This window comes from Antechinus flavipes, chromosome 3, assembly GCF_016432865.1.
Source record: "Antechinus flavipes isolate AdamAnt ecotype Samford, QLD, Australia chromosome 3, AdamAnt_v2, whole genome shotgun sequence".
In the NCBI taxonomy this organism is placed as follows: Eukaryota; Metazoa; Chordata; class Mammalia; order Dasyuromorphia; family Dasyuridae; genus Antechinus; species Antechinus flavipes.
Window position 1 is genome coordinate 14480113 of NC_067400.1, and position 13564 is coordinate 14493676.

Here is a 13564-nt window from a genome sequence, read left to right on the forward strand (position 1 = left end):
GTCATTAGAATGAGTTCTTTAGTCTTTTAGTGTTATTTATCCTCAGATTGTTATATAAATTATTCTCCTGATCATTCAGAATCGATTCATACAAATCTTCCCAGTTTTCTCTGAAACCATGCCTTTTGTTTCTAAGCATAAAAGTATTCAAGGACATTCACATACCATTTGTTCAATCATTTTTTTAATGAGTATCCCTTAGCTTCCAATTCTTATCATGACAAAGAATTGCATAGACCTTTTCACAGTGGCAAGAAACTGGAAAATGAGTGGATGCCGACCAGTTGCGAATGAGTGAATGTTATAGTACACGAATGTTATGGAATATTATTGTTCTGTAAGAAACGATCAGGAGAATGATTTCAGTGAGGCCTTGAGAGATTTACATGAACTGATGCTGAGTGAAAACGAGCAGGACCAGGAGATCATGACGACAAGCTTATGTGATGATCAACTACATTGGACATGGCTCTTTTCAACACTGAGGTGATTTAGGGCAATTCTAATAAGTCTTGTGATGGAGAGAGTCATCTGCACCCAGAGACAGAAGTATAGGGACTGGGTGTGGACCACAATATAGCATTTTCATCTTTTGTTATTTGCTTTTTTCTTTTTCATTTTATTTACTTTTTGATCTGGTTTTTCTCATACAGCATGATAAATGTGGAAATATGTTTAGAAGAATTGCACGTGTTTAACCTATACTGGATTTCTTGCTATCTAGGGAAGAGAGAGATGAGGAGAAAGATTATGAATACAAGGTTTTACCAGGGTGAATGTGGCAAAGTATCTTTGCATATTTGAAAAATAAAAAGCTATTACTATAAAAAAACTACAATTTTTTTGTATATATGGGTCTATTTTCTGTTCTTTGTGGATACATCTAGTAACAGATGCACTGACTCAAATAATATGGAAAGCTTGGTAAATTTTAAGAGCTATTTCAAATTACTTTCCACAGTTCATAGCCCAACCCATAATAAGATATTAATATGCCTCTTTTCTCACAGACTCTCTTTTAAGATTTATCATTTCCATTTTTTGTCACCCTTGACAATCTAATAAACGTGAGGTAGAACCTGATATATAGAGAAACATATTTGTTTCTATTAGTGAGATGAAACTTTTTTCTAGTGTTGGAAATTTTAATTTCTCCCTTGGAAAACTGCCTATTCATATCTTTGACCCAATTGGGGAATGATCCTTATTCATATGAATTTATACCAGCGCCTTTAACATCTTGGAAATGAGACCTTTACTAGAAATACTTAGACTTGTCTGATTTTCCACTAAAACTATGAGAATTTTTTCTTTTATCAGTACTCGACAAAAAAGGGAAAGGAGACAGTAGAATATTAAGAGAAAAGTAGAAAGAAGAAAATTTTAGAGCATGTTAATCTGAATATAACTTCAAACTAGTCTTAAGTTTAATTTGAACTCATATTCAGACTTTTAATACTTGATATAAAATGTACAATATATATTTTACCTTTCAAAATATGATGAGGTGATGAATGGGATAATGTGTGTCCCTTGTATATGGAAGGTGTTTAATACATATATTTCATTTTTTTGACCTTTTTCAGTCTTTTTGCATTCAATCAATCAAATCAAGTTGCTGTTAACCTTAGATGTAGATGGAGTAGAATTTGTGGTAGAGGGAATAAATTCAACTGGGCTTCCCTAAATCTTAAGCCTATAACTAAAATATATGTCAATTTAGGAACCCAAAGTTACAAATAAGGCAAATGAAAAGTCATAAGAGAGATGTGATGGAAAAGGTGAATAAAAGACACAATTCAAAGGAATGAAACACAAAAAGAAGTTGTAAAGAAGTGAAAGCAGATGATGGAGCCACTAAAAAGTGAAATGTTCAGAGTGATGAAATAGGGAAGCAAAAGGAAAGGATACCAAGACGACAAAAAGAAAACCAGTAAGGAAGGGAATTTGGACTATTAAGAGTTCCAGAGGTTCTCTGCCCAGTTTATCAATTATATATTATCTCCAGTCTATTTGTACTTGTGACATAAAAAAAAGAGAAAGTCAGTTATAGTTTATATTTATAAATGTCCAGTCATGGACATTTTCTATCAATCCCAAAATTCTTAAAGATAATCTAGTAGTTTATTTTGGGAAACTCTTTTGTTCACAATAAAATGTTAATTATATAATGTGTAGTTGTTGATTTTTATTTTGCTTCTTGTTAAACAAGGATTAAATGAATAAGTAAAATTTATGTTGTTAGTGCATGAGATAACCGTTCACTCCTTCTCCTAGGAAGATGATGAAATGCCTTTTTTTTGAATGTCAATGATCTGTAATTGAAAAGGCTACTCCTAAAAAAAAAAAAAATCAAGAAAGAAAGAAAAATAAAAAGCTACTCCTTTTAAGAAGTGACCTTCAAAAAATACAGGTTGGCCATGGCTCCTCAGGTAAAATTTGAACCCAAGTCTCTCTCCCTTACAGGCTAAGTGGAGAAAGTAAGAGGCAGGTTCGGGGCGTATGAGGTAGGCATTTCTTTCCAATGACTCCAGATTTGTGAAAGCTGATTCAATTTTTAAATAAATAAAAGTATGTCTCAAATGCAATTATATAATGCCATTGAAAACTATTTTAGGGAAATCTTTTCAAAATGACACCATGATTCTTGTACAACCTGAAACTTGGTAATTTATTACACAATATTTTTTATTTCCATGAAAGCACATAAAAAGCATACTCACCACAATCTGTTTAAATTCCAATCTAAAATATACAAAAGTTATCTTTTTTTTTTTTTTTTTTGAACATTCAAATCCCATTAGACTTCTTGTAAAGTCTAAAACTCTGATCGTTTGGGGCCTTCTCATCAATATTTCTCAAAGAAACATATATAACTTCACAGGTTCTCAGGTTATTTTCCAGTCATGTGATCTCTAGAAATCTTCCAATATTTCACCATTTTTTGCCATGTTTCGCATGATTCAGAAACTCTCTGACCTTCAATATAAAATTGGAATTAGATAGTTTCTCTTTATATTTTTTATATTGGCTCTTTAATACTTGAAAATAGGATTTTTGCTTCTTTAACTCCCATAATACTCTTCTATGGAAAGGATTGTCTCTGCTCCATATTTCTCTCCATGAACCTTTAAATTTGGCTATATAATTCTCTTTCTCAATGTCTTCTTTCCAAATTCCTTCTCCTCTTCTTATGGCTTTTAGCTCTGCTCTCAGTAGTTTTTTGTGAACTGTCCAATATATCCTAGAGTTATGATCTAGCTCTTTGATAAGAACAGTTCTGCCGAGACCTCTTCTCAAAATCTCTTCGTTCAAACTCACATTAAAATACAGACCCTTAAAAATGAAACAGAGAGTACACTCTATCTTATCATCAACTCCTCAAAGACCTTCCCCCCATGCTCCACCCCCAGCTGCAAGCATAAACATTCACAATCCACAGAAGGGTCCCTCAACAGCCTCAGGCCAGCAGGAAGAGGCAAAGAAGGGGCCAAGCCGAGCACTAGAGCTCAGTGGTTGTCCCTTCTCCTTACACTTCCCAGCAACTCTCTCTGTATGAATATTTTCCTTTTATAAGTAAGAGAATGGGGCCTAAAGGACTTGGATAAGTTTATAAGTCTAGTAAGTATTGAAAATAGGATCTCAAGCCAAAGTCTCTAACCCTTCTTGAAGTGTCTCTTCAAGATATTGAAGTCTGACTGAAGTTACAAGACTTCAGTTCACATCTCAGCTCTTCAGCTTGCTAGTTGAATGACTATGACAAATCACACCTTCCTTATTCTCTTCTCCAAAAAGGAGATCATACTATTTGGAATTATGTACAACTCAAGTTTGTGGTGGGGAAAGTACACTTTATATACTGGAACGTGCTGCATAAATATATGTAAAGGGCAGAACTCTTGGAGAAGTATACTTAAGGCTCAGTATGAGTTAGTCCTATAACAAGGCTTTAACTCAGTGGAATGGTTAAGACAATGGTTATCTAGTTTAGCACGTGAGTTCTCTAGTTCAGTATGATTGACCTAGTGATATAATGATTGATTTATACTCGGTATACTGTAATGATATAATTGTAATAGAAACTGGCACAAACTCAGCCAGAGTCAGACTCGAGAAGACAGAGGACTGGAGGCTGCAGCTCAAGCTCTCGGACTCAAGAGACACATTCCATCTTCATCAGCCTCGTGGTGGCTCTCCTACTTCCTTCACTGAGACCAAGGCCCATCTGAAGGGCCTCCAGAAAGCTAGCAGGGCCCCGGTCAAGGAGACAGACTGTGAAGGAGACAGTAAAGAATCTGGACTTTATCCCTGGTGATTCTCGTGGTGATTACTCAGCTGAAACGAAGGCTGGTCCAAAGACCTCCAGAAAGCTAACCAGAACATTACAAATATAAGCCATCCTTCCAAAACAGATGAGGTACCAAAGAAGATCATTTTATTGGCCAGAGTTGTGACTAGGAGTTTCTGGGGAGAGATGATGAGGTGGCTTGACAAGATCCCGCTTCTTTTCAGAATTTGTGGTAGAGCAGAGGAGAGCTGGGGATCGTTTGATGGGTGCCTTCAATTTTGGGAAAGTTGATTTCAAAGGGCTCAGAAAGAAATCAAGAAGGACCTCAGCCTCCAGTTCTCTAGAAAGTTCACTCTGCAGGGAAGGTCTTTCCTTCAGAGAGCAACAAAAGGGGAGGCTGTCTAACAGGGTCATGGAGCCAAAAAGCGGGCAGCTGAGATTCTTCAAAGACATTTGAAAAGATAGAAAAGCAATCGGGCACCAGAGCAAGGACAAACAAGTGGCCGGAGAAGGAAAACTGAACTGAAGGGGACGGCAAACAAAATAGGGCACGTGAATGAAAAGCGCATTCAAATAGTCCAAGCAGCAATGCCTGGGAAGAATGCAGAAGGCCTGAATGAACTGATGCAAAGTGAGGAAAGCAGGAAGGAGCAGAGCATACCATTCCAAGGTGTTCTTAGGTGAGCAGACCTTGGCGGCCAGTTCTCTGCTCCCACAAGGGCCACCATCTTTGACTGAGGTACTGAAGGACTTCTTTGTTCTTAACCCCCATGGTGGCTATGACTGGCTCAAAGGCAGGCCCAAGAGAAGACGTTCAGACACCTTGTAAGTGTCTGCAGGCCCCCTGGAGTCCACAGACAGGCCAGGCAAAGAAAAACTCCCTACCCCAAAGGGAAAGAGACTGCTGTGGGTGATAGAGAGCTTCCCTTCATGCTGACCTTCTCTTGGGGAGGAGAGAGATAGAAAGGCACAGACAGATTAGCCGGAGAACCGAGCCCTGGGCCTGGAATTGGGAAAGCTTGAATTCAAATCCTGCCCCAGACACTTTTTGGCTGTGGGATTGGGGCAGCCCTTTCACCTCCCTCTGCCTCAGTTTCCTCAATGGTAAAATGGGAATCATAATTGCTTTCCCTCCTGGGCTTGTTTTGAGGATCAACTGAGATAGACTTTGTAAAATGCTCGTGGCAGGTACATGTGGGAACTAAGTAAGTCTGTTCCTCCTAGATGACCCCTCTAACTGCTGCCAGCTCTCAGCTGGGGATCTGCCCCGTACAACAGGAAAGCCAAAGGCGGACTAGCCACTGCTGTGCACTTTTCTACCATGCTTACTCTGAAACGACAGCTCTGATCCACTAGAACTTGTAAAATATGACAGCAGAACCAAACCTGGCTGGGCCGTGATCTGCACTGGGGTGGGGGCATCCACAGTGATCACAGAATGTGGAGACTGACTGGGCCGTGGGGAAGCCCGCCAGATGCACACCTGTCCTTCAGTATCTCTTTCCCTTAAAAAGAGTATTCTTTAGTGCATTCTGTGACGAGGACAGGAAAGTCAGTCACATCATCTCTAAAACTCCATCTTTTAAAAGCCATAAATATCTCTGGAGTAGCAGGATTGCCCAAGGGACAGAGCACTGCCCTGGAGTCAGGGGGATCTGAGCTCAGATCCGGCCTCAGACACTTAACACTTCCCAGTTGTGTGATTCCGGGCAAGTCACTTCACCCCAATCGCCTCAACAACAAAAAATAAATAAATAGATAGGGGAAAATAATGTCAGCCTTTAGGAACTTCTATTTTCTCAAGTCTGTATTTCAATTTATCAGTGTTCAGAGAAGTCAGGAACTTCTGGTGAGCACAGCCAAAGGCATGGGAACTCAGCAGGAGTGGAGGCTAGTCTGAGAGAGGAGACCACCAAAGGAGAAGGGGACACCGAGGGGAGGGGGAATCGATGAGAAAGATGGGGAGAGAGATGATAAAGAAGTGACTGGTTTTCAAAGGATTTGGCTCAAAGAAGGATCTTCATAAGGACTTAACCTCTAGATCTTAAGGCCATTAAATGGCATTCCTTAGTGGAATTTTTAAAAGTGCAGAGCTACCTTTTGGTTTTAGTTAACCAGTTTTCCCATCTCAGAATATCATCTTTAATTTATTTCTAAGTACATGATCATCCTCCAAATTACTAAGTACCCAAAATTTGGGATATACCTGAAAAATGTTAAGAGCCTGATTGGTTTTTCTCCCAGGACTTACCCTATTCATTAACAGGTAGCAAAGAAGTGATGAGTTGTCCCTTGCCAGTAGCTGGAACCACAATGTTTCGAAAGGTTTTATCTCCTTTTTCAACCATAAATAACCATCCTCGGTGAGATCTACTCCAGCTATCTTTACAAGCAAAGCTCCATGTGGCTGCTCTAGATAGGAGAAGAGAGCCATTTTTAAAAACCAGATTTAATATAATGCAAATAATAATTTCCAAATCTGTTGTGAAAAGTTACAAGGAATATTTATTTACTTCTTCACCTTCAATTTTCCTTTGGAAACAAGAAAGCGTGGTAATGGTTAAAATGACAAAGAAATATGTTGATGATATGTGGTGTACAAATCCAGAGTTAGGCAATCTCTCTCTCAACAGATACCAAATATTTTGTCAATAGATTACACAAATGCTAACAAAAATTCTTAAATCTTTCATTTTTAGTAATTATGGATTTTGCAAAGAGTTTTCACTAATGATAAGTGTTTTCTGGGTGTCCTTAAATTCATGAGTTAGTTTTAAAAAATGATATAATAATACAAATTCTAGAAGGACTTTATACAAAAAAGGAATAAGATTCAGACCAAGAACAAAAAGAAATATTAAAACTTCCCTATGTCTTTACTTGCTCTGAGAAGGTCTTGGTTTAGATGAGCACTTCTTGAACAATAATCCAGGTGATTTTAACTACTCAAATACCAGGAGGCCTAAGCATATCACTAAAAAAAATTATCTCAACAAGAAATAACTGGTTCCCAATGTTAGAATCATTTCAGAATTAGATATCTGTGCAGTCAATTCTTTTAAGTTACTATCAAAGGACAAAATTCAACATCAAATTACAATGCATGTTTATATGCTATTTTTCCCCTCCACAGCCAGAACCCCCCACGTTCTTAGCGCTTCATATCCCTGTGGGTTCCAGCTCTCCATCCCGTGTGCTTCTTGCCCTCATGATGCTGACTTTTAAGACCAGAAAGGCCTCCTTCCCTCACCTTGATTCTCATCAACTCAAATCTTTTCCCCATTCCTTCAAAGTCAAACTCATGTGACACATCCTTCATGAAGCCTTCCCTGAATCCCTAAGGTAGAACTTTTGCTGAGAGTTGGAGAAAGCCAGGAAATCCAGGAAGCTAGAGCATTTTAGGCCGAGGGGAGGGCCAGGGAAACAGCCAGAGGAGGCAGGAAGATGGCAGTGTGGAAGACATGGGACACCCAAGAGGCCAGGGCCACTGAATCAGGGAATATGTGGTGTGAGGGGACTGCAGAGGGAGGAGGGACCCAGGATATAGAGTCTTTGATATTTGGTCCTGGAGGTGACAGGCTATTGGAGTACACTGAGTAGAGGTGTGGAGGAGAGACTTGTTCAGATTTGAGATTTAAACAGATCACTCTAACTGCTGAGAGAGGATGGAATGGAGTAGAGAGAGACAAGGGGTTGGAAGATCAACCAGAAGCTGCTGCAGCAGTGCTGATTTCACAGTACATGCTCAATAAATGCTTTCTCTCTCCTCTGTGATTGATCCAATGGGTAGAAGAGAAATAACTTTGATTTAAACATTTCCTAATGTTCTTAAGTAAAATCATGTCTATTTTTTCCTACTTTACCAAAAACACAGAATACTAGGGCCTCCCAATTGTTATTTATTTACATTTATTCATTATTTCTCTACCTTTACTTACTTCTCCATGGTGAAATTAGAGGGATAGTAATGGGGATATGTTCCAATTCCAGCCCCATTTTACTTATCCGGCGTAGTCGTCCTCGTAATCTAACGTTATTTTTTATAAATTCTATTGGAATATCTGAAGCATTTATAAATTTACTTGTCTGTCGATATGTAGGAAAAAAAGATATAACACAAAAATTTTGTTTTAGTATTTCTGCCATTAAAACAAAAATTTATTGAATCTTATACTTCTAGAAAAATAACTCAAAATATAATCCTCATTATCATTTCCATCCAATGTGTAATTTGTAACTTCAAAATACCCCAAAACACTGTTTCTTAATAAAGGAAAGGCACCAAGTCAGAGATGAAAATGACACTGGAGAGTAATGAGAGGGGAAATGGGGAAGGAATAATACAAAAAGGAATAAGAAAGGGTGGAGAGACAGGAGCACAAATGGAGCCAATCAACCATGGCCAGAACAGTACCACACATCCAAGGGCACTCTTAGATAAAAACAATGAACAAAGAGGGCTAGAGGATAGAAGGGATCTTTGTTTTAATAAAATGGCAGCAATCTGCTACCTGATTCCTTTAGCAGGATAGCTTTTTTTGTTTGTTTGTTTAATTTGGTAAACCTGAAAGCTTCAGGGCACAAAGTAGTTTTACACAGACTGTGTAATGAATGCAGAAATAGCTTTTTAGGGAAACATACTAAAAATAATTGTGAGGTCCAAAGAATTTCAAGATATGTTAAACAAATACATGCTTAAAGATTAATTTTGAGCAATTCATAAAGCAAAAGTCAAAACCACAGAAGTAATCCAGTTAAAAGAAAAAAATGTCCTCTGAGATAAAAAAATCTGAATTAAAATTTTTCTTAAGTATGCCACCTACTTGTTCATTTTTTTTCCTTTCCTGTCTTATTGAAGATGGGTGAGATTATTCCTTTGGCTATTTTTGTTACAGCAATTAATAGGTTTATAGTTTTTAAAGTACAACCTGACTTCATGACATTTCAAAAATAGGAAAATCTCAAATTGCAGATGAAATAAAGATAATGAAAGCAAAAAGTCTGGTATTGCATTTGTGAATTAAGGAAGAAAAGCTTTTTTGCTTTATAATTCCCAGGAAAAGGGAACATAAAACACTGAGGTGAGAACCAACTCTGTAAAATACCAGCTAATTCCCTGGAGGGCCTCAGGGTCAGCCAGAGTCGGGATGAATTAAAGTCTTTGGTTTTTAGGGAGAGAAGTGGAGGAGGCAGGCAAGGTACCACAAGGCTTGCCAAAGATGTCTCCTGGATCCTGGAGTCCCAAGCCTCCAGTCTCTCTCTTCCTCGTCCTGCCACCAAGTGCCTCTCACTTCTCTCCTTCCGACCTCCAATCCTTGCCTAATTATCTCACTACAAAACATTCAGCAAGCACCAATGGTGAGGAGAGCCACCATCCAAATATATGCTAATAGAGTCATTGTCTCACCTCCGATAGGTAGTCTTAGGTGCCCTCTTGTCTGATTCAGAGTTTCAGCCCTCTACACCACTCCAAATCACAAACACAAAACTGTGACTCACAGGAATAAAACGATAAGTTTTGAATTTCTTTTTCCCCGGAGATTTTAATACTGGGAAGTAAGAGGATGAAATGGAATGAAAATATTTCTCTCTCAGGTAACTGAAGTTAAGTGACTTGCCCAGGGTGACATAGGTAGGAAGTGTTAAGTGTCTGAGGCCAAATGTAAACTCAGGTCCTCCAGAATTCAGGACTGGTACTCTATCCACTACATCAACTACCTGTCCCTGAAAATAACTTTCAACTCCAGAAACACCAAAAAAAATTGATATAGGCCAATAAATCATTAATAATCCCTCATGGTAACAACAAGGTAATTTGCTACAGTAAAATTAATCATCTTTTTAAAAAGAATCGTTACATTTGTTTAAGTGAATTTCTGCTAATGAGCCAGAAATCTCCACAGTGCTGACAAAATCATTATCAAAGACACTTCAGAGCTATCAGGGGGAATCTGAAATTCAAATTTTCTAATAGCAACATTCTATTAGGCCAAACTTCTAAGATTCCTTTCAGGTATAAACTAGTAAGTATAAAATGTGATACTCCATTTTAAATATAATTTTCAATATTAAATATTCTTAAATGCTTGCAATAGAAGTAATGGCATACTGCTTGAATTAAAATGGAGTTAACAATTCCAATGATCCTGTGATGATGAGAGCCATTTACACCCAGAGAGAGGACTGTGGGAACTGAGTGTGGTTCACTGTTGGAATCCTTACTGCTAACTAATTAGAGTCGATCTGATCTTACAAGAAGATGTTTTGGGCAGAACCTGAAACAAGGTACTAAGTAGAACTAATTGATACAAGGCTTGTGTTCACACCTTTACTCATCGGAGTTCACAAGTATGCCAGCTTCACAAAGTAAACTTTGTAACTTTGTGGATTCACACCTCTCATGGTGTCTCTGGCCCTAAGAGCTTTAAGGGAGGTGTGAACTCACAAAGTTACAAAGTTTACTTTGTGAATCTGGCATACTTGTGAACTCCCAAGAGTAAAGGTGTGAACACAAGCCTTGTATCAATTAGTTCTACTTAGTACCTTGTTTCAGGTTCTGCCCAAAACATCTTCTTGTAAGATCAGATCAACTCTAATTAGTTAGCAGTTTGTAAGGATTCCAACAGTTCACAACATAGCATTTTCATTCTTTTTCTTGTTGTTTGCTTGCATTTTCTTTTCTTTCCCATTATCTTCCTGTTTGATTTATTTTTTCTTGTGCAACAAGATAACTGTATAAATACCTATGCATATATTGAATTTAACATATATGGTTAACATGTTTAACATATATTGGATTACTTGCCCTCTAGGGGAGGGGGGAAATTAGAACACAAGATTTTGCAAGGGTTAATGTTGAAAAATCATCCATACATGTTTTGAAAATAACAAGTTTTATAAAAAATAATAAAGCTGAGTTAACTAAGAATTTCTAAAACTGAATACGTACTACTTATGCTAAAGGATTTTCAGAAGTTCACTTACCAATTTAATACTTCTTGCGAATAACATGAGTCCCACTACTGCCATTCCAGTACTAATATTCTATAAAAAGCACACAGTACAAGTCATTCATTCTTCCCCGTTAATTCATTAACTTAAAAAAAAAAAAGTCTTTAATGGGAACTCGCCTTCTTTAGGCTTTGTATACCCTTGCAGACACAAACTGAAACCCAGAGCGCCTCCCTCCCAGGAGCCTCTTCCTGTTCCCGAACCCAAAGTGCTACCAAAGGCTGGTCGGTCAGAGCTGTCCATCCACCCCCCAATTCCCCCTGGGTCTTCCATCCCCACCCAAGGATCTACGCCCCGCCCTGCGCCGCCCCCCACCCCCCTCACCAGGTAGGTGCCCGGGGATTGCCCCAGCTTCTCCTGCTTCCTAAATACCTGTGCGTCACTGCGAGCGCACGCCCTCCCCCCTTTTCTCAGTGTCTTGGGAAGATTTTGGGTTAACTTGCATTTGAATCAATGCGGTGCCCCGTTAATGCCTCTTAAAACTAGACTTGTTTGAAGTCCGAGCCCAGACTTCCCAGCGGAGGAATCCGACCCCCCCCCTTTGGGACTTATTCCTCTCCCCTCCTACCCCCCGGAAGAGCGCTTTTCGAGGAGTTTGGGTTACTCAACCGCAGGTTTCCTCTCAGCTACAACTCTTCTGGCAAAAATGAGACTACAAGTTTACATGTTTTCCAACAACACCATTTGGATTGAAACGCAAAAATGAATCTTAAGTGACTTCTTAACACTTATTTCACTTTTTAAAACGTAGGATGGGCCCCAGCCTCACAGACTCCTGCGGCCCAAGGTTCTCAGATTCGGAGAACCCCTCCGATTCCTTAAAACACACGCCTCCGAGGAGCGCAGCCAGGGGACCCGGCCCCAGGGGGCTGAAAGCTCCCCCGCCCTCGGCCTCGCTCCCCCTGAGAGCCCGACCCCTCGCACCTCCCTAGGTAGCGGTGGGGGAGGGCGCGGGAGGGGCCTCTCCCAGACCGAGCTTCACTGACTCCACCCCGCCAGGGGGCAGTAAGGGCTGAGGCCCGCGCTCCCCTCCCCCACCATAACTTGGAGAAACCATCCCGTTACACAAGGGGAAACTGACACTCCCTTCTCCTCCGGGAGGGGGGGGAGGGAGGGCGAAGCGTTCATCAGAGCCACACACCCTCCCCGCGGGGCCTTGGGTACCCGGATGAGGCAGAGGTTGTCGTCGGCCCACTGCGACAAGGTTGCCACCACGTTGAAGTCGGTCACCACGCCAGCCTCGGCGGGCTCCGGGGACAGGCTCTCCATCTCGATCCGGGAGGAGCCCGAGCCCTCCAGGGCTTCCGTCGGGGAGGTGGGCGAGTTCTCGGGAGATGGCCCGGCCCGGGAAGAGGGATGGTTCTCTGACTGGAAGTGGGAACGGGGTGGGATGGGGCGCTGGGAGGGGACCGTCCGGGACAACATATTGCTCGTTGCCAAATAGTCGAGCGACGGCTCCGGGGGCTCCTCCAGGGCGTCGGGCGGCAACCAAATCTCGCTATCCTCCTCCTCCTCCTCCATCTCAGAGTGGAGGCGTAGGTGCTCTGCGAACACCTGTGCCGCTGCTTGCCTAGCGAGGACGGTCTGCGCCTGCGCCGCTGCCTGTCAACCGAGGCCGATCTGCGCCTGCGCCTCTAATAGTTAGTTGGCCTATAGAGCCGGATCTGAGCCGTGGCTTCAGTAGTAGCCTGCCGAGCGAGCTCGATCTGCGCCTGCACCGCCGCTTCCCGAGGCTGTCCGGTCGGCTCCCGTACTTATAGTCAGCCTAGCAAGACCCGTCCATGATTCTGCCTCCCTTCTTGCTTACTCGAGGCCGAGCAAACGGCGGGCAGTGAAAGGAAGCGCCGGGCGCCGGAAGCCGTGTCGCACAGCAAGCCCATCGCGCGGCCAACCGCCGGCTGGCGAGCGGGCCGCTCTTCCCTCATTGAACGGCCGCGCGCGGGCCTTGTTACGTACTTCACTACGCATGTGACCTCGAAGACAGACAGACCACGCGCAAAAAGGGCGACGTCCCCGAGCCCTAGGCTGCTCCGGGTTCTGGACCCCACCTCCCCTTTTATGAAGAGAGGGGTTAGGGGACCGTAGGAGGGGGGTCTAGGCTCCCTCCTCCGCCCTCACTTAGATGGCCCAGACGGGCGCCCTTCGTCCCCGGGTTCTAGGATCCGGGAGCCCCACTCTTCCCTTCCATCTAAGAAGAATGATTGGAAGCCAATCCTGGTGCCCCCATCCCCAAGCCCATGAAAGGTCCCGGCCGGGATTTGTCTT

At 41.6% G+C, this 13564-nt stretch overlaps 1 protein-coding gene across 1 annotated transcript; it reads right to left on the minus strand.

The window, feature by feature from the left end:
- Positions 1–2644: 2644 nt before the first annotated feature.
- Positions 2645–13349, minus strand: C3H3orf33 (chromosome 3 C3orf33 homolog). The gene is made up of 5 exons (XM_051983066.1): positions 12464–13349; positions 11273–11332; positions 8227–8374; positions 6540–6700; positions 2645–3336 (listed from the first exon to the last, which is right to left on the minus strand). The coding sequence occupies exons 1-5, from the start codon at positions 12818–12820 to the stop codon at positions 2935–2937; spliced, it is 1128 nt and encodes a 375-aa protein (XP_051839026.1). The 5' UTR covers positions 12821–13349; the 3' UTR covers positions 2645–2934.
- Positions 13350–13564: the final 215 nt, after the last annotated feature.

Excerpts from the sequence above, each read along its gene's own strand:
- C3H3orf33 (XM_051983066.1), bottom strand. The coding sequence starts at position 12,820 with ATGGAGGAGGAGGAGGAGGATAGCGAGATTTGGTTGCCGCCCGACGCC. Across the intron at positions 6,701-8,226 it reads TCTAATTTCACCATGGAGAA|AGCAGCCACATGGAGCTTTG; the intron begins GTAAGTAAAGGT and ends TCTCCTATCTAG. Across the intron at positions 3,337-6,539 it reads GCTACCTGTTAATGAATAGG|GGTCTGTATTTTAATGTGAG; the intron begins GTAAGTCCTGGG and ends TTCATTTTTAAG.